The sequence below is a fragment of the Schistocerca nitens genome, chromosome 11, assembly GCF_023898315.1.
Source record: "Schistocerca nitens isolate TAMUIC-IGC-003100 chromosome 11, iqSchNite1.1, whole genome shotgun sequence".
Classification (NCBI taxonomy): Eukaryota; Metazoa; Arthropoda; class Insecta; order Orthoptera; family Acrididae; genus Schistocerca; species Schistocerca nitens.
Window position 1 is genome coordinate 157,824,912 of NC_064624.1, and position 18,467 is coordinate 157,843,378.

Sequence of the window (18,467 nt, forward strand, 5' to 3'; positions counted from 1 at the left end):
GTAACTATTGCAGGATATACTAGAGATATGTTTTATGTTAATTTCAGGTGATTATACAAAAAATAAAAGGTGTTATATAAAACAAACAGAGTGGGGGCCCATTTATCCACCTTTACCTCTAGTTCGACGTGAACCAGGCTGAAATTAAAGTCACTAATCTACGTTTCGGGAGAAAGTTTTCACACGAAATGAAAGGTTGGAAATTTTCTCCTTAATTAATATATTCTGAAACTTAGGTGAACAAGTATCAGTGTCAAGCCCGTGATAGTCTTAACACAGTCACCCACAATCCCTTTCACTCACGTTAGCAAGTTTGTGGTGTCGCATTTCCCGAAAACGTAATAGCTACAAAAATACTGAGGGAATTAGATTAGGAAATGAGGCACTTAAAGTAGTAAAGGAATTTTGCTATTTGGGGAGCAAAATAAGTGATGATGATCGAAGTAGAGAGGATATAAAATGTAGACTGGCAATGGCAAGGGAAGCGTTTCTGAAGAAGAGAATTTTGTTAACATCGAGTATAGATTTAAGTGTCAGGAAGTCGTTTCTGAAAGTATTTGTATGGAGTGTAGCTGTGTATGGAAGTGAAACGTGGACGATAAATAGTTTGGACAAGAAGAGAATATAAACTTTCGACATGTGGTGCTACAGAATAATGCTGGAGATTAGATGGGTAGATCACATGAGGAGGTATTGAATAGGATTGGGGAGAAGAAAAGTTTGTGGCACAACTTGATCAGAAGAAGGGATCGGTTGGTAGGACATGTTCTGAGACATGAAGGGATCACCCATTCAGTATTGGAGGGCAGCGTGGAGGGTAAAAATCGTAGAGGGAGACCAAGAGATGGATACGCTAAGCAGATTCATAAGGATGTAGGTTGCAGTAGGTACTGGGAGATGAAGAAGCTTGCACAGGATAGAGTAGCATGGAGAGCTGCATCAAACCAGTCTCAGGACTGAAGACCACAACAACAACAACAACAACAACATCTCATGCCTACATTAACCTGTGATCTTGCAATGGTAATCACTTAAATATGTTACCTAGACAAATGTATTCCGGAAATTTCATTCCTCTTCATTCTTTATTTTTTGGTGTTGCCTGTTTCAGCGCCGGTGGCGGCGAACGAGTATTTGGACTCGATGACGGACGCTGGCTCTGCCGCTCTCCTGACGGGCAGCCCACGGGACCAGCTCCCTCGCCGTAGCTTGCAGGGTGGCAACGAGGGGATGTCACATGAGGGCCACACGTGGTTGGCATGACGCACAAACCGCGTGAGCAGCCATGCACGGGGCTTCATCATCGAACATTCCAGAAGTGAAGCTTGTTAGAGGAGCTGCACGCACAGGGCTCTCTCACCCTACTGGGGGGAGTGCGGCAGCAGCTGGGAGCAGTGTGCGATTTGCAGGGGGGGGGGGGGATGGGGGGATTCCCCCCCCCCCCCCTCTGCATCAGACCATCCCCTCCTCTGGTTTTAGTTTATGCATCCCTACCTGGGATGTTTATTTCCCATGCACTGGAGTAAAACTTTACATATAATTTAAATTTGTGGAGCCAAACACTGAAAGTTTTTAATAAGTCTTACTATTAATACTATTAATATGTTTCAGTTTTCTATCATCAGAATAAGTACAGCTATTCACAAATGTGCCTCTACTTTTTGAATTCCCCTCATATATCTGTACCTGTATGTAGATGATTTTGTAAATAAGCTTTACTTATAATGTACTTTTAAAGATATAACAAGGGATGGCTTTTCTGATAGTGCATACACGTCAATAGTGAGTTTTGGCATTAACATCTATTTATAAATAGCTGTTTAACCATGCGTAATCCCACGGTCCGAGCTAGTAACATTTATAATTCTACTACCCCCTTAGACATCCCCCCCCACTGGTAAAACCACAAATCGCACCATGCCTGGGAGGAGGTGACACGCACTCCACTACACTCACACTCGTCAGCAGAAACCAGATTAGCATAGTTGAGTAAAGTCCGCGTCATTTACGACGGCGGCCGAGTTTAGGTTCGTTCTGCGCATCTGACGTCACAAAACACGGTCAGCCAATGAACAGAGAACGACGTTGCCAGAGCTCGACTGCAGTGCAGAGCACGGACGAGTGGCTTCAGTTTTAGAAACGTTCAGTCATAAATAAAGTGACTGAACAAAAGCAATATCTTGATAGCAGACTTCCTATAAAAGAAAGTTTGGAAAAAACATTCTTTATATCAACTGCTTCATATTCTATTAATTAATTAAACCAAACAAGCAATAAGCTTCAGGCGATAGCAAGGAAATTCATTCTCACTAACCGATTTTTCGCAATAAAGAACAGCGGTAATTGTTTATTTCCTATTGTACTTCGACGAAACGTGAGTAATTCATAGTCATACCAACAGTGTTTGTCAGTATTTAGCGTGACTCTTTAAAGTACTCCAGGAATACTACTAAAGTACGAGCTGCGTTAGTGGAATGGGTAAGGTGTTTGGCTGCTACGCAGAAGGCTCCGAGTTCTCAAATCTTGTTCGGTGCTTAATATTTTCTTTATTTAAAATCAATATCGAAGTGTCTTACTTCATGAATTTTATTCTTTTGAATGTAATTTTTTGAAATTTCTAGTGGCAAGTAAAATCGACCATACGGAAAGTATACTCTGTGGACTTTTACCTCTACAAACTCTTCAAAATTTCGTGCAATGGTTTAGTACATTTAATGCTGCACCACAACTGCGTTGAACATCGAAACAAAATTAAGTCATTTATGGGGGGAAGGTATCAGTCAAGAAGATGTGTAAAAATCAAATTTTTTGAGAAAATTGTTTTTGTGGAATCGAATGATAAGTGTGTCAGAGCAGTCGGAACACCATGTGTGTGCACAGGCGAGCAGTGCAGTGATGACAAAATCGCGCACAGCGCGGAATGCTTGGAGCACGTCTCTGAAGCAGCGAAAGGGTTAATGCGGCCGTGGTGGCTTTACTCCATAAACTGCGCGCTCCCCCCCTAAACGTAAGATTGCGAACTATACTGTACTATGGCGCTGCTTCCCTTGGCGCGTACAACTGGCAACGCAGCAATCTCCCGCGTCCGCGCGGGCATGCGCGAGCCGCCAAGATAAAAGAACTAAACTATCCTCGGCTGATATGAGGCGCGTAGCAGACTTAGAGAATGAAGAGTCCGTCAGTTACAGACGAGGACTTGTGAAGTAATGCACGGGTGCTTCAGTGAAACGTACTCACATCCGTACTCGGACATTTCCATCGTGTTTGCTAAAGCCGTCGGCAGACGGACCATGCTGTCGAACGTTAACGTTGAGCGTGCCAAGTTCAACGTGCTGCTGAACGCTCAGGAACGATGCGACTCGTGCACACGGTACGTGGGCCCCAACGTGGTATACGCGATCGCAACGCACTCCAGCGTCAGTTGAGGGATGTTTCGAGTTCGTAAATCACACTGTTCACTAAAAGGGCGCGCGTAAAATTCCCACGTTAGCTCTATTAAAACACACATTTCTTCCATCGTGCACGAAAATGAAAGTGCCATGTCCAATCAATAAGGACACGGGCTTATAAAAGTTCCATTACAAACAGTGCGGTGGTACAAATTTGGAACACTTCTGCGCATAAGATAAACATTATTTCATCATTCCCACATTTTAGTAACACCCCAAGGCCAGTGTTACTTGATCAGTGCTCCTGCCCAGTAGCAGAATCTTTGCAACATGTGGATTACGTTAAATTAAGCCAATGGAACAAAGTCACCCCTCAAAAAGAGGTGAACTTATATATACATAACATCAAATATTATAGTATATACTTATATTAAACTAATAATAAAGTATCAGAAACTAATAAAAACGCCAACCCCCCCCCCCCCCAGAGACAGTGACGCTGCCCACCACGCTAAACCAATATCAGACCCTGAGCAACAAATAGTAGTATGTTACCCTTGCTGGAAACCTTAATCGTAGATATGTTACTAATTGAAATTTAATTATAACAAATTGTATCAAGAACAATGCATTTTGGGTGGATCTTCAGTGTGTCGCTGGCTTCAAATAGCCTACTCTCATAATACGCAAGTCACAATAGTTCCTTTGCCACGAATATGATGTTTCTCGTTATTTTATTGGAACGAATCACACAGTTAACAACGGGTTTTCCAGTGATTCTCAATTTCCTGGTGCTGAGAAACGGCATATCTACGTATAAGCTTGAAATTAATGCCAATATGGCGCCACACAACTCTGTACTGAAGGGAGACGGAATAGCATTCATTTCACGCTAGGTGAGGAGAGCCCTACGTCAGCGTGACGTAGGCACGCGTCATCGAGTTTCACGAGTTGTCCTATCGACTGTTGTGTGCATTCTGTATACATCGACTCTTGTGTGCGTCTTGAATCTGTACTGTTCATTGCTCTTAGTTGATTTACAACATAAAGGCAAGATTAAATGGAACTAGATGGTTTAATATTTCCAGCAACATTCGGAATTACTTCGAACTTCAGTTTCTCGGTTTAAAGTTTCTGCCCACATGAATTACGTACAATTCATTGGCTTTTATAAAAATACGAAACACTTTAATTTCTCCCTATTTCACGTTTTTATCCACATGATTTATGCACGATTAATCGGACTAAAAGATGCCTAGACATTTTCGTTATGGTTATGATTCCTTCATTCAGATATTCGTTATGTTCATGAAACACACAATAAATCCCACATTCTTTGGATTGCAGCTTAATAATTATTTCACGATTTATGCACGATTCATCGGATTTAAAAAAATTGACCAAAGGTTTTTTTTTTTTACTTTCGTTATGGTTCCTTCGTTCAGACATTCATTATGTTCCTGAAACACATAATACCATCCCAAATTGTTGGGACTACAGCTTAATAATTAATTCAACTGGGATGAGCGTAACAGATAACTCCTGTCACTTCGTTTGTACGCATGTATTTACATTTAGCTTTGACGTTATCGGTACAACCGCAAAGATCGATATACGCACTCATGTAGTCGATTTAGGTTAATTGCGTCACGATGACGTAGTGTTACGTCACTATGACGTAGGGTTCTCACCTAGCGTGATATGAATGCTACCCAAGGGAGACGGCGTGCGTGTGACGAAGGTGACGTTGTGCCATCTGATTGGTCAACGCTCAGACGCACGCTCAGAATATCTGACACGCCAGAACGTGCAGTTCGGAAAGACTCCCGACGTCAGAAATTCGGCACGCTCAACGCTCAACGTTCGGATGCACGGACCGTGTGCCGACGGCTTAAACAGTCCTACCCAGTTCCGTGCTCTGCTCCACGCAGAGCTCGCTTTTCAGCGGCGGTTTGGGACCCAGCAGGCGCCAACCTACCAGTTAACTTGACCGAATTCCTCGCCTGGGGTAAGGTGCCACGTCACGCATCACGCTGTCTTTTTCATTGCCTCCCAGTACGCTACAGCATAATTTATGCAGAGAATTCGTATTTTGTCAGCAAAATGTCACCTTGATGAAGTCGAACCGTTGGGTCATTCCCGAACCTCAGGCCAGGACGAGACAGCATCTCTTTTTCAGGAGGAAAGTCTGCAACGTTTCGCTGTCTTGTCGGTCATAACATGGCAATTACAAGCAGCAAATTATTACACGTACAATATCCTTTCTTTCAAGGTTCGCAGGAGAGCTTCTGCAAAGTTATGAAGGTAGGAGACGAGATACTGGCAGAAGTAAAGGTGTGAGGACGGGGCGTGAGTCGTGCTTGGGTAGCTCAGTTGGTAGAGCACTTGCCCGCGATAGGCAAAGGTCCCGAGTTCGAGTCTCGGTCTGGCACATAAATCTGCCAGGAAGTTTCATATCAGCGCACACTCCGCTGCAGAGTGAAAATCTCATTCTGGAAACTACACGTACACTTCGCCAATACGTTTGCTGTTGCCTCGGGCATGGATGTGTGTGATGTACTTAGGTCAGTTAGGTTTAAGTAGTGTCAAATTTCAAATCTGTGTGAAATCTTATGGGACTTAACTGCTAAGGTCATCAGTCCCTAAGTTTGCACACTACTTAACCTAAATTATCCTAAGGACAAACACACACACCCATGCCCGAGGGAGGACTCGAACCTCCGCCGGGACCAGTCGCACAGTCCATGACTGTAGCGCCCTAGACCGCTCGGCTAATCCCGCGCAGGGGTTTAAGTATTTCTAAGTTCTAGGGGACTGGTGACCTCAGAACTTAATTCCCATAGTGCTCAGAGCCATTTGAACCTTTTTTGAACGTTTGCTGCATACATCAGGTATTAATGCCGGCCGTGGTGGCTGATCGGTTCTAGGCGCTTCAGTCCGGAACCGCGCAACTGCTACGGTCGCAGGTTCGAATCCTGCCTCGGGCATGGGTGTGTGCCATGTCCTTAGGTTAGTTAGGTTTAAGTAGTTCTAAGTTCTAGGGGACTGATGACCTCAGATGTTAAGTCCCATAGTGCTCAGAGCCATTTGAACCATTTTTGAACAAACATATGAATCGTTATCTGCCACGATAAAATCTGATTACAAATACTAACAGACTATTAGTTTTCTCTTGTGTTAGATGACTCAAAAAAAGTTGAACAATTCTGAGCAGCTGTCATCTCTCATTTTCAATTCAGGCCGTACTGACTTCGCGCGTGCACTTAACCACTGTTTCGAATGTTACGAACCGGGACGATGACTGGCATGGAGGACCTTATTGAATAACTGTAGTGTTCAGAGAGAAAAAAAAAGCAATCCTGAAAATCTGAATTTTGTAGACTAGTCGCTTATTGTTGCGGCAGATTTTTTTTTCTTTTTTGGCCGTCTTAAAGCCTTGTGTATATCTCAAAAACCGAACAGTGATAAAACCAGCACGTTTTATAAACAAGCCAGCAGACACCAGTGTCAAAAAAGGAGGATTATGAAATCTTACTGTGTGGCGAGACATTTCGTTGCATAAAATTTGATGATGAGTCAAATGGTTCAAATGGCTCTGAGCACTACGGGACTTAACATCTGAGGTCATCAGTCTCCTAGAACTTAGAACTACTTAAGGGGGGTAGGACGTCAAACGGGCCGACATGGAGGAGGAGAGGCGCACAGGACATTTTATTTTCTACTGTCTATACTTTTACAAATAAATTCATAAATCTTTGTCAGCATGACCAGGAAGGATTCAGGATTCACACTCGTAGCAGTGGAAGTGCAAAAACATAACAAAATAATTTTTTTTTAGATATGAAATTCCATCATTTTTTCACTTACTGTTGGCTGCATTTGTTGCTATAGGTACATTTTTCTTCACAAGTAAGAGAGATTCTGTGATGAATTTTGCACAGCATACAAACCGTACTCACAGGTGTATGAAACTCTAGAATTTTCCAAATCTATTAAAAACTGTGGTAAAAATGGAGATAATTAACTACAAAATTTGATTTTTTTCTAAACATAAAGTTTAAAACGTAACAGCTCATTCATTTTTTCATAAATTAAATAGATTCTAGAGTTTCAGACACCTGTAAGTATGTTTTGTATGCTGTGCAAAATTCATCATGCAGTCTCTCTTACTTATGAAGAAAAGTGTACCTGTAGCAACAAATGCAGCCAATAGTAAGTGAAAAAATGATGAAATTTCACATGTAAAATAAATTATTTTGTTATGTTTTTGAACTTCCGCTGCTACGAGTGTGAATCCTGAATCCTTCCTGGTCATGCTGACAAAGTTTTATGAATTTTCTTACAAAAGTATAGACAGTGGAAATTAAAATGTCCTGTGGTGTCTCCCCTGCTCCAAGTCGGCCCGTTTGACGTCCTACCCCTTTAAACCTAACTCACCTAAGGACATCAGACACATCCATACCCGAGGCAGGATTCGAACCTGCGACCGTAGCGGTCGCGCGGTTCCAGACTGAAGCGCCTAGAATCGCTCGGCCACTGCGGCCGGCTATGATGAGTCCGTTTGGGACGGAAGCACTGAATGAAATGACATCAGAATTACAGGTTGTGCACAATGAAGATATCCCAATATCTTGTCACCACAAGTATTCACTGAAGTGTGGCACTTTGTTGATTTTGTAATGAATTTTGGTCCAAAAAAAATCTATTTTTCAACAATATTATTTGCTTGATCTACACAGTTTAATCTATGTTATGTGTGAATTTTATCGTGATAGCAGCTTTAGAAATACCTTTAAATTGTTAAACTGATTTGGGAAACAGCTAGGTTCAGTGGAATTTTTGTCAGTGTGGAGCTAATTGGGGCTGACTCAGGTAAAGTTTTAGATGTAAAAATTATGTCTAAATACTGTCACCAGTGTCCAACAACGAAAATGTACAACAATGAAGACAGTGAGAAACTGTGGCAAGAAAAGCATGCAGTAGCATGCTCCAAATATTATAGTGGCTCAAGTGGGGGCATGGAGGCTGCTGCAGTTGCGAAAATGTTCTCCAGATCTGAGGAACAGTATGGTCTTATACATACTAAATACCTTGGTGATGGGAAAGCTTCTTTGTTCAAAACAGTAACAGATAAAAATCCGTACAATACAGCAACATAAAAGTTGGAATATGTTGGCCACATCCAAAAGAGGCTTGGTGGTAGGTTTTGTCGCTTGCTGAAAGAGAAGAAAGGTGAAGTACTTGAGGATGGAAAAACACTAGGATGAAAAGGCAGGCTTACTCTCTCTTCAGCTATTTTATGGGAGAGCTATTAGTGGAAATGAGGCGTGCTATGTGGGCAATTTTTTTCCACAAATTATCCAGTGACCAAACACCAATGCACAATCTGTGTCCGAAAGACGATTGGTGTAAGTTCAACAACAGGAATGAGACGTATTCACATAAACACTCATTACCAGAACCTGTTATGAAGCCCAAATTCAGGTATCTTGCAAACCCTGATTCATTGAGGAAGTGTCTTCACGTAAAGACAGAAAATGCAAATGAAACCCTCAACAATTTAATCTGGATTAGATACTCAAAAAGGACATTCTGTGGACTTGAAGTACTCATAATAGGTGTCTATGATCCAGTTTTACGTTACAATAACGGAAATAATGGCAGAATTGAAATGCTGAATAGAGTTGGTATAGATTCCGGTGTGTTTACAACAAAAGCATTTTACACCATCGACGAGAGCAGGGTCAAGAAAGCTAACAGATCAGTGTCTTACCTGCAAATACAGGCCAGGCAGATTCTAGGAGGAGAGAAGATAAACCTGGAGGATGAGGAGTATCGGCATGGGGGATTTTAAAACTGAGCTAAGCTTATTAACTGTAGAAGTATGAGAAGAAAATCTGTGAACCTCATTTTATTTGTTTTACATTTTGTACGTAATTAGAAGCATTTTCTCAAAAAGTATACGCGCTAATGCTATGAAATTTTCAGGAACTGTTTGCAACGTGTTGCTGTCTTCATGGTTTTAAAAAACACGAAATCCTGCAATTACATTCCGATTTTTAGATGATGTATGTTGAAAAAAATTAATTTTGGATGTGCAAAATTAAAAGCTCTGTTAATGATATAATTTGTACCATAAATTAATAACTGTAATTCAGTGGTCTTATAACCTTCTCAGGACACTGCAATAACCTTTTCACGTTAATTGCATGATCAGAATTTGAGTTATGGCTTTTTATAAAAAAGACAATAGAAAAATTAAAAATTCAGATTTCTGGTAAAATATTAATCATACATATTTTATTACATTTTTCCATTAAAACACAGCTCATTTGCTTTACACGTGCAAAATTTCGGATTTGTACATTAATAAATATGGCTGTAGTGATTTGTTAAATAAATGTTTACATTTTCCGTTACATCCCCCCTCAAAATTAACCAAAAATATTTAGATGTCGCCGCTCCTTTTCGTCGTCCTTCGCGTACAGGTCTCATACTCACAACGCAATTAAAACTCGTAGGCTAGAAATTAGTCCTTGTTCCCTTGATTGTTTAGAAAACACGCACACGAAATAAGGACTAGATCTGATACGGCAATGTGGTGACCAATAGGTGAGATGTCATTTCATTCACTGCTTCTGTCCCAAAGGGACTCACCATCGCCGGCCGGTGTGGCCGAGCGGTTCTAGGCGCTTCAGTCTGGAACCGCGCAACCGCTACGGTCGCAGGTTCGAATCCTGCCTCGGACATGGATGCGTGTGATGTCCTCAGGTTAGTTTCGTTTAAGTAGTTCTAAGTTCAAGGGAACTGATTACCTCAGATGTTAAGTCCCATAGTGCTCATGCAATCATCCTGTGTATATTTTGTTCAAATGGCTCTGACAAGGGAACCTCCCCATCGCACCTCCCTCAGATTTAGTTATACGTTGGCACAGTGGATAGGCCTTGAAAAACTGAACACAGATCAATCAAGACAACAGGAAGAAGTTCTGTGGAACTATGAAAAAAATTAGTAAAATATACAAACTGAGTAGTCAATGTGCAACATAGGCAACATCAAGGACAATGGGAGTCAAGTAGCACCGTGGTCCCGTGGTTAGCAAGAGCAGTTACGTAATGAGAGGTCCTGGGTTCAAGTCTTCCCTTGAGTGAAAAGTTTAATTTTTTATTTTCAGTTTATGTGACAAACTCTTATGTTTTCATTACTTTTTTGGGAGTGATTATCACATCCACAAGAAAACCTAAATCGGGAAAGGTAGAAGAATCTTTTTACCCATTCGCTAAGTGTACAAGTTAGGTGGGTCGACAACATATTCCTGTCATGTGATGCACATGCCGTCACCAGTGTCGTATAGAACATATCAGACGTGTTTTCCTGTGGAGGAATAGGTTGACCTATGACCTTGCGATCAAATGTTTTCGGTTCCCATTGGAGAGGCACGTCCTTTCGTCTACTAATCGCACGGTTTTGCGGTGCGGTCGCAAAAGACAGACACTAAACTTATTACGGTGAACAGAGACGTCAATGAACGAACGGACAAATCATAACTTTGCGAAGATAAAGAAAGTAAAATTTTCAGTCAAGGGAAGACTTGAACCAAGGACCTCTCGATTCGCAGCTACTCACGTTAACCACGGGACCACGGCGCTCCTGATATCATATTCTCCTAGATGTTGCCTATCTTGCGCATGGACTACTCAGTTTGTATATTTTACAAATTTTTTTCATAGTTCCACACAACTTCTTCCTGTTTTCTCGATTGATCTGTGTTCAGTTTCTCAAGGCCTATCCACTGTGCCAACTTATAACTAAATCTGAGGGGGGTGCGATGGGGAGGTTCCCTTGTGAGCACTATGGGACTTAACATCTATGGTCATCAGTCCCCCAGAACTTAGAACTACTTAAACCTAACTAACCTAAGGACAGCACACAACACCCAGTCACCACGAGGCAGAGAAAATCCCTGACCCCGCCGGGAATCGAACCCGGGAACCCGGGCGCGGGAAGCGAGTGTGTATCTTTACTCGCCCTGTAAAAATGTCGAACTGCAGAGTAGTTCAAGCAGTTCAGACTTTTTTGTGTCAGACGAGGTTTTCGGCCGCTCTTCTACCACGCAGACTGTCACAGTAACACCTAAGACGTCTCAGCATTTCCAAACTTCCCCGGGCTGGTTTCAAAAGTTGGTGCTTGCTGCGTAGCTGCCTCTCACCTAAGTGATGGAGGACTAGCCCATCTCCCGGCATGGGACTGTAAAACTCCAAATATACAACATTCAGTCGTACACATGCAGCTGCTCTAGTTCAGCAGTCTAACGAACCCGTGCAAACAGACACGCCTCTGAAGCCCCCTTTACGCAAGAGCGAATGGAAGCGAACGCAACCGAATGTACACTGGCAGACAATTCGCCAGTGTTCGCTACCATTCGATTGTAACTGCGAACAAACGTTTACCCTATAGGTCTTAAATTTTGCCAGATAGTTAAAGGACACGTTACAAAAAACGTGCACAAATGGCTTCAGCTGTGCCAGGTACTTCCACAGCAAACATAAGAGAAAACAATTTAGCAGCGAATTCTTTAAATACGAGAACTCAGTATTCAGATGAATAGCCTACGAAGAAACATACTTCTATGTGAGAAAAATCACCCAAAGCTAAAACAGGAAAAACCTACCCTCAAAGAACAATTTGCTTGGAGAAAGAGGAACCACAGTATACTTGACACTAAAGTTTCACAACTCAGGCAGTACATGTGAAACAAGCACCAATGTTCACTATACTTCCAAAGAGCATCAAAATTACTTTGTTCTTGCTAGATCGATCCAAGCTGTTTTTGCGTGTTGTTTACTGAATAGTTTTGCTGAAGAGTTTTAGGGGTGGAAGAAGAACTAGCACCGCATGAAGGACGTTTCACAGCCGTGAAACACTGCAGCATTTATTTCCTCCATAACTGGTCTGTGACAAACATACACACCATCATTATTATTTTTAAAAAATGGTTTGAATGACATTTACGAAATTAATAAATCTTTTGATTAAAACATACAGGTTCAAATGGCTCTGAGCGCTATGGGACTTAACTTCTGTGGTCATCAGTCCCCTAGAACTTAGAACTACATAAACCTAACTAACCTAAGGACACCACACATATCCATGCCCGAGGCAGGATTCGAACCTGCGACCGTAGCGTTCGCGCCATTCCAGACTGTAGCGCCTAGAACCGCTCGGCCACTCCGGCCGGCAAAACAGACAGGACGAAGAATAACGACAGATTATTTTCCTGAGACGTTTGAAACAGAATATAGGTCACTAATCACACACAAACAGCCACAATTCCTTATAAACTCGTTTATAATGCGCAGGCATGGCATTGGAAGAATTTACAAGTAAAAATTCACCCATTACCCATGCAAATACTAACGAAGTATCTCATATGAGCAAATATCTTACTGCTTTCATTAAGCATTACAACTTCATGGCATTCTTATATTCTTTAATTTTCGTGAGCTACTATGAGGGCCTACATAAACAAAACGACTTTGACTTATTTCTATATAACGTTGATTTTAGAGAACAGAGATATTCGACTGCAACCGTGGCTTTACTGCTGATATGACAGATTCAACACCATTGTTTTCGCATTGTATGTTTGCTCTCCTGTTTCTCTCAAATAAACGTATTATAATAAGTGAATTAGTTAATGTAAATTTGTCCTTGTTGTTGTTGTTGTGGTCTTCAGTCCTGAGACTGGTTTGATGCAGCTCTCCATGCTACTCTATCCTGTGCAAGCTTCTTCATCTCCCAGTACCTACTGCAGCCTACATCCCTCTGAATCTGCTTAGTGTATTCTCTTGGTCTCCCTCTACGATTTTTACCCTCCACACTGCCCTCCGATGCTAAATTTGTGATCCCCTCATGCCACAAAATATGTCCTACGAACCGGTCACTTCTTCTTGTCAAGTTCTGCCACAAACTCCTCTTCTCCCAAATTCTATTCATTACCTCCTCATTAGTTATGTGATCTACCCATCTAATCTTCAGTATTCTTCTGTAGCACCACATTTCCAAAGCTTCTATTCTCTTCTTGTCCAAACTATTTATCATCCATGTTTCACTTCCATACGTGGCTACACTCCATACAAATACTTTCAGAAACGACTTCCTGACACTTAAATCTATACTCGGTGATAACAAATTCCTCTTCTTCAGAAACGCTTTCCTTGTCATTGCCAGTCTACATTTTATATCCTCTCTACTTCGACCATCATCAGTTATTTTGCTCCCCAAATAGCAAAACTCCTTTACTACTTTAAGTGTCTCATTTCCTAATCTAATTCCCTCAGCATCACCCAACTTAATTCGGCTACATTCCATTATCCTCGTTGATGTTCATCTTATACCCTCCTTTCAAGACACTGTCCATTCCGTTCAACTGCTCTTCCAGGTCCTTTGCTGTTTATTGCCCTTAAATAACATCACGTTATTTTAAGTTTTCTATTGCTGGCGATGCGTTCATTTCTCTGTAAATATTTTTATTTCTTTAATAATGCACATTCATATTATACACTCCTGGAAATGGAAAAAAGAACACATTGACACCGGTGTGTCAGACCCACCATACTTGCTCCGGACACTGAGAGAGGGCTGTACAAGCAATGATCACATGCACGGCACAGCGGACACACCAGGAACCGCGGTGTTGGCCGTCGAATGGCGCTAGCTGCGCAGCATTTGTGCACCGCCGCCGTCAGTGTCAGCCAGTTTGCCGTGGCATACGGAGCTCCATCGCAGTCTTTAACACTGGTAGCATGCCGCGACAGCGTGGACGTGAACCGTATGTGCAGTTGACGGACTTTGAGCGAGGGCGTATAGTGGGCATGCGGGAGGCCGGGTGGACGTACCGCCGAATTGCTCAACACGTGGGGCGTGAGGTCTCCACAGTACATCGATGTTGTCGCCAGTGGTCGGCGGAAGGTGCACGTGCCCGTCGACCTGGGACCGGACCGCAGCGACGCACGGATGCACGCCAAGACCGTAGGATCCTACGCAGTGCCGTAGGGGACCGCACCGCCACTTCCCAGCAAATTAGGGACACTGTTGCTCCTGGGGTATCGGCAAGGACCCTTCGCAACCGTGTCCATGAAGCTGGGCTACGGTCCCGCACACCGTTAGGCCGTCTTCCGCTCACGCCCCAACATCGTGCAGCCCGCCTCCAGTGGTGTCGCGACAGGCGTGAATGGAGGGACGAATGGAGACGTGTCGTCTTCAGCGATGAGAGTCGCTTCTGCCTTGGTGCCAATGATGGTCGTATGCGTGTTTGGCGCCGTGCAGGTGAGCGCCACAATCAGGACTGCATACGACCGAGGCACACAGGGCCAACACCCGGCATCATGGTGTGGGGAGCGATCTCCTACACTGGCCGTACACCACTGGTGATCGTCGAGGGGACACTGAATAGTGCACGGTACATCCAAACCGTCATCGAACCCATCGTTCTACCATTCCTAGACCGGCAAGGGAACTTGCTGTTCCAACAGGACAATGTACGTCCGCAGGTATCCCGTGCCACCCAACGTGCTCTAGAAGGTGTAAGTCAACTACCCTGGCCAGCAAGATCTCCGGATCTGTCCCCCATTGAGCATGTTTGGGACTGGATGAAGCGTCGTCTCACGCGGTCTGCACGTCCAGCACGAACGCTGGTCCAACTGAGGCGCCAGTTGGAAATGGCATGGCAAGCCGTTCCACAGGACTACATCCAGCATCTCTACGATCGTCTCCATGGGAGAATAGCAGCCTGCATTGCTGCGAAAGGTGGATATACACTGTACTAGTGCCGACATTGTGCATGCTCTGTTGCCTGTGTCTATGTGCCTGTGGTTCTGTCAGTGTGATCATGTGATGTATCTGACCCCAGGAATGTGTCAAAAAAGTTTCCCCTTCCTGGGACAATGAATTCACGGTGTTCTTATTTCAATTTCCAGGAGTGTATTACTATCCAGAAAAAGTTAAATTTCTTATCATTACTGAATTTCATTACAGTGTAACGTGTTGGACTATGACGATAACAATTTTGATGTAGCTTCCAGTTTGCGGAACTCGCGGGCGATTAGGGGAGGGCTTACACTATGGATAGGTGTGGAGGGGGCTGAATGGGTGGGACTTGTTCCGAGTGATATCCTATGTCGAGTTGTCCGCTGAGATTTAAAAATAAAGCATGCAAAGCCACACCCGTCTTTTTCACAAAATCGTTCTGTTTTTACGTAAATAAAAAATTACCATTCTCTGATTCGCGTGTTATCTCCGCTATAAAACCTCCCGAGGGAACTACTCGGCAATGTCTTTCTTTTATATTCCTCCGCATCTCACAGTCCGACATCGCAGCTTAATAATGAACTGCCTCTCTTCTCGTTATTCCTCGTAGTTACTGATACAACATACACAACTGGCCATTAAAATTGCTACACCAAGAAGAAATGCAGATGATAAACGGGTATTCATTGGACAAATATATTATACTAGAAATGACATGTGATTACATTTTCACGCAATTTGGCTGCATAGATCCCGAGAAATCAGTACCCAGAACAACCACCTCTGGCCGTAATAAGCCGGCCGAAGTGGCCGTGCGGTTAAAGGCGCTGCAGTCTGGAACCGCAAGACCGCTACGGTCGCAGGTTCGAATCCTGCCTCGGGCATGGATGTTTGTGATGTCCTTAGGTTAGTTAGGTTTAACTAGTTCTAAGTTCTAGGGGACTAATGACCTCAGCAGTTGAGTCCCATAGTGCTCAGAGCCATTTGAACCATTTTTGGCCGTAATAACGGCCTTGATATGCCTAGCCATCGAGTCAAACAGAGCTCGGATGGCGTGTACAGGTACAGCTGCCCATGCAGCATCAACACGATACCACAGTTCATCATGAGTAGTGACTGGCATATTGACACGAGCCAGTCGCTCGGCCACCATTGACCAGACGTTTTCATTTGGTGAGAGATCTGGAGAATGTGCTGGTCAGGCTTGCAGTCGAACATTTTCTGTATCCAGATTACTTTTTTGTATTCTTTATTATAAAAATAACGAAAAGTCGTTTAGTGAAGCTGTAATTGTTTTATTCCAGATGTTCATACTACAGGAAGTTTCACGTCAGCATCTGTACCAACTGCTGATTGTTTTTCTGCCTGGCGATATGACGTGGGGTGGCCCCACTGTCATCCCTTGCTCCCCTGTCAGCCCCTGCCTCCAGCAGCACAGCTACAACCTCTGGGTGCCCATAGAAAGCGGCCCTGTGTAGCGGCGTCTGCCCATCCTCATTCCTGGCGTTGAGGTCTGCTGAGGCCGCCACCAACAGCCGAACCACAGCTGCGTGGCCATACCTTGTGGCTGTGTGCAGAGGCGTGTTCTGCACGTTGCTCCTGGCGTCCACTTCTGCTCCACCCTCCACCAGACATCTCACCGCCTCGACGCGTCCCTCCACTGCTGCCCAGTGCAGAGCAGTCATCTCCTCCGAGCCCCTAGCCCCCACGTCTGTCCCTGCTGCGAGCAGTGCCTGAATCTCCCCCACTGCTCCCTGCGTAGCTGCCTGGATCAGCCTGCTACCTCTCTCCTTTCCAGAAAGTGTCCTGCACAAAACATCGAGATTCTCACACTTTACTGTAATCACACACACGAAATGGAGAAAACTATATTAAAAGGGACACTGCGTAGTTCTGAATACAGTGACAAATTAGAAATCTAGACTTATTCCTTCTATGGCATAGAACACTCTGAAAGTCAGTATAGCAGACTCCCCTCATAAAAGTCGTCATCCAATATCCCATCGAAAAAAACTTACATTTCGTCTCATAACCAACTTTGCTGTCACATTCTGTCACACATCATTCCACATTAATATTTATGATTATACAAGCAGCCAACAAACTGGAATTGTTTCTGATCCCTTTAGTGATTTCCTAAGAGTGATGCTGATGGAGCTAGACCGCCATTATCTGCCTATGGAGTGTGCATTGGTTCACAAAGACCTGCAGTTTCACATGGAATACTAACAATGGTAATACTTTGTTTTAAGATACTCAAGTCATATAAGTGGTCATACAAGTGTAAGCCAAATCCATAACTTAAGAGTTGGCCAGGTACGGAGCAACCCAAGTGACTCACATACAGACATCGATATTTGTTTTTGTCACTAATACTGTTCTAATAGTAATCAGTTACAAACTGCTTTGGGTTAGTGATACCAAAACACATTTAGTCTACATGCTCTCATTTATACTTTGCATTATCTTGAACCAGCACCTTAATTACCATCCAGTTGTCTCATCAGCATGTAATGTTTTCCACCTTAAAACGGCAAGCTCTTGCTATGTATGATACATTACTAAAACAGACACACTGGCTGTGAAGTAGCAGTTTGCAGGAAGTTGCACATTGAGGGCTACAATGAATGAACTGTGAAGGTAAGTTCTACCAAACCGCACTTCATTCTTCCCTATACAATCATTGCTTAGTTTATCTCTTCTGTAGTTGTCTCAATGTCCTGTCTGAACATGTTCTCTGTAGGCCATGCTTACTGTCATGCAATTTCAAAACATGAACTTTGGCGTGGTGTTTTGGGGGTACTGCTATACTGCTAAAATAAAGTATCAGTACTAGGAATTGCATATAATTCATTAATTCAAACCAAAATGACCGAGACACCACTTAATGATTAATCCTACATGAGAGACAGTCTGAGCTCATAGTCAAAATAACAGAATTAGATGAAACTCTTCTAGCACTGCAATATTTAAAGAAACAATGCAATATATATCTCCATGTTTCTGCAGTTAAAATTGTTGTACTATTCAGAATAAAATTTTACTCTGTATATAACGTTCATAATCTATGCATATTCACAATCTGAAAGACAGTAATAGACTGAGAAATTATATTTCATGTAGATACCAGCAGGGGAGAAGTCTTCAGCATTGTCAGATTGTTTTCTTAATCATTTAAATGGTAAATATTAAGACTGGAAGTTATGAGACTTGGCATCAGATCTAATTGGGTATTGGATAACTGCAGCACCGTATGCAGTTCAGTACGAT

At 43.0% G+C, this 18,467-nt stretch overlaps 1 protein-coding gene across 2 annotated transcripts in view; it reads right to left on the reverse strand.

The window, feature by feature from the left end:
- LOC126212985 (putative ankyrin-containing lipoprotein Lxx09580) overlaps positions 1 to 18,467 on the reverse strand; it is a 90,387-nt gene that overhangs the window by 49,436 nt on the left and 22,484 nt on the right. Inside the window, exon 4 of one of the 2 annotated variants that reach the window (XM_049940526.1) lies at positions 16,472 to 17,003. The exons of the other annotated variant lie outside the window; for it this stretch is intronic. Within the exon in view, the coding sequence (XP_049796483.1) occupies positions 16,523 to 17,003 (481 nt within the window). The 3' untranslated portion in view covers positions 16,472 to 16,522. Of the gene's footprint in view, positions 1 to 16,471; positions 17,004 to 18,467 lie in introns of those variants that run through there. 2 annotated transcript variants of the gene reach the window in all.